Consider the following 2471-nt stretch of genomic DNA (forward strand, 5'->3'; position numbering starts at 1 on the left):
TCATTTAAAGTGTTTAAAAGAGGGGCCTGGGAGAGTGCAGTGTATTTGAGAATCACGTGGGACACCCGCAGTCTCTGAACCTCGGTTTCCTTGCTGTAAACTGGCAAAGACACCGTGTGAGCTGTGTTCCCTGGGCCAAGAGATTCCAAGAAGGAAAACCTGGGATTCCTGGGACTGGGATGAGGGCTGGGAGCCAGAAGGGGAGGGGTATGTGGGGACGGCTGGGGGCAGCCCAGATAAGACTTTCAACACTGGGCAGCAGTGTCTACACAGGCGGTCTGTGTACATCCCTGCATCTCACTTCCCGCAGGGCTGACCAGTGGCCAGAGGTGGGACTGGCCAGGCTCGGCCCAGCCAAGTCTGGGAGCAGAGGACACTGAGGGAGGGATTCCTCGGGGCCACCCTCACTGGCCTGTGGCTCTCCTGACACCACGAGAGAGGTCCAGCTGATCTTGGGTCCTAATGAGGGACACCTTTCTGGCAGCAGGCTGGCAGGGTGGTGTGGTAGTCACTGTACTGGGCTCTGTGTCTCCGCCCCTACCTGCTGTGTGACGGTGGGCCAGACACCTAACCTCTCTGTGCCTCTATTTCTTCAATGGCGAACAGGGGCACTAGCAGCCCCCACATCCAGGCACAGTGGCCTGAAGATTAAAGGCAAGGGTGGCACGAGACCTACAGCAAAACCTCTCAGCAGGGAGCTGCCCAGGGAGTTCCACCACCACCTCCCCTCTGGCCACCAAGGAAACCGAGGCTCATGGTGACCTGGCCCAGGTCTGTTGGACTCAGGGTCCTTGTCATCCCCAAGATCAGAGGGCTGCCACCAGGGAAGGAGCTGGCCCCTAGACACACTCCGGAAGCACACAGGGAAGGATGCGCTGGGGACTTCGGTATGTTATTGCAAAAAAGAACCCAAACATTTATTGCTATTTGAACCCTGCTTTCATGCCTCCATTTCCCAGAAAATGAGCCACGTGAGACACCAGGAGAGGCAGGAGACCATCCTCCTTGCACAAAACCCACTCCGTCGGATGCTGTCCTCAGCGAGGGTGGCTGGGGGCCAACCAGGGGGCCCACCCGCAGAGCGGCAGAGGAGGCAGGTTGACCCTGCGGACGTTGAGCTCTGTGGCGAAGGTCCTGGCCTTCTGGTAGAAGAAGAGCGACTTCTCGCGGTCCAGGAGGAAGTTGTGGTAGATGGTGGCCAGCCGCGTGTAGATCTTCAGCTGTGCCTTCTTGTTGCCCAGGTCCACGGCGGCTGCCAGTGCCAGCTGGTAGTACCCAGCTGCATCAAATGGGTCCTGAAGGGGACAGGCCATGCTCAGCAAAAGGGGGACTCGGAGCCTGTCTTCCCAGAGGCCGTTCCTGTCTCCAGGTCATTCCACATGTCCAGCCAATGCTGGCTCACCCCATGAGCCCCGAAGCCTGTGACACTGCTGTGGTCTCAGCTGCAGGAGTTGGGGACAACCCTGAAACCCCTGGAAGCCTTCCTGTCCCTACACCCCACTCACCCCAAGCCTCCTGCCCCAGTCCCACCCTCTCTGCAGGCAGTGGCTGCTTTCCCCATGGGCTGAGGTCAGGGCAGATCCTGCCTGCTCTGAGAGTTCCATGCAGGACCCGTGGCTCCAAGCCACAGCAGGGGCACAGCGTTGAGTGACCCAGGCTCCCCTCTGGCCCCTGTCCATGCTGACCATTTCCAGGCCCTCCAGCGGCCAGGGCCAGGTACAAAACCATCTCACGGGTGTCCTCTCTGGCAATGTTCCCTGAAATATTGACAGAGTGTGACTCCCCAGACATCCACTCCCGTTTTCAATGCATCTTTGGCTCAAACTCACCATCCCTGGGTTGTGATGCCGCCTCCCAGACCTCCACCTTGACCCTCCCATCCCCCACCTGGCTTCTCCCCAGGCGCCTCCTCCACATGGGGGTCACCCAAGGGACCTAAGACCCATGCCTGGCCTGTCCCCCTTTACCATCTCAAGATGGCTCCCAGGGCCAAGGACAAAGTCCAAGATGCAGCAGTCCATTCCCTCACTGCCCCACCCCACACACGGAGCAGGGGCGTGAGAAGTCCCCGAGTCACCGCCGCTGCTCATCCAATGCCCCCCGGCCCAGCCGAACACTGGACTGTGTGCTGGGTGCACGGCTGAGCCTAACGTCCTTGCTCCCAGCTCCCAGTCTGAGGGACCTGGGACTGAACACTGACCACACAGGGTGGCCCGGGCTGTGGCAGAGGGAAGCCCAGGAGCCTGTGGGGGACCCAGGAGGCCCCAGACTCAGCCGGGGGTGGGAGGCAAGGGCTTCTGGAAGTGGTGGAGGCATCCTAACTAAACAGGAAGGTGCCAGCCAAAGCCTATGTCTCTGCGTGTGCCTGTGTGTGTGTGCCCGTGTGTGTGTGCCCGTGTGTGTGCCTGTGTGCGCGTGGGTCTGTGTGCGCACCTGTGTGTGCCTGTGTGTGTGTGTGCCTGTGTCTGTGT

The 2471-nt window shown here is 60.3% G+C and overlaps 1 protein-coding gene across 1 annotated transcript in view; it reads right to left on the minus strand.

The window, feature by feature from the left end:
* Nucleotides 1-892: 892 nt before the first annotated feature.
* Nucleotides 893-2471, minus strand: part of SH3TC1 (SH3 domain and tetratricopeptide repeats 1) — a 55240-nt gene continuing 53661 nt past the window's right edge. Inside the window, exons 18-19 of the mRNA XM_011935446.1 lie at nucleotides 1531-1757; nucleotides 893-1359 (exon numbers count right to left, since the gene is read on the minus strand). Coding sequence (XP_011790836.1) covers nucleotides 1038-1359; nucleotides 1531-1757 — 549 coding nt within the window. The 3' untranslated portion in view covers nucleotides 893-1037. The remainder of the gene's footprint in view (nucleotides 1360-1530; nucleotides 1758-2471) is intronic.

This window comes from Colobus angolensis, unplaced genomic scaffold (assembly GCF_000951035.1).
Source record: "Colobus angolensis palliatus isolate OR3802 unplaced genomic scaffold, Cang.pa_1.0 Scaffold143, whole genome shotgun sequence".
Classification (NCBI taxonomy): domain Eukaryota; kingdom Metazoa; phylum Chordata; class Mammalia; order Primates; family Cercopithecidae; genus Colobus; species Colobus angolensis.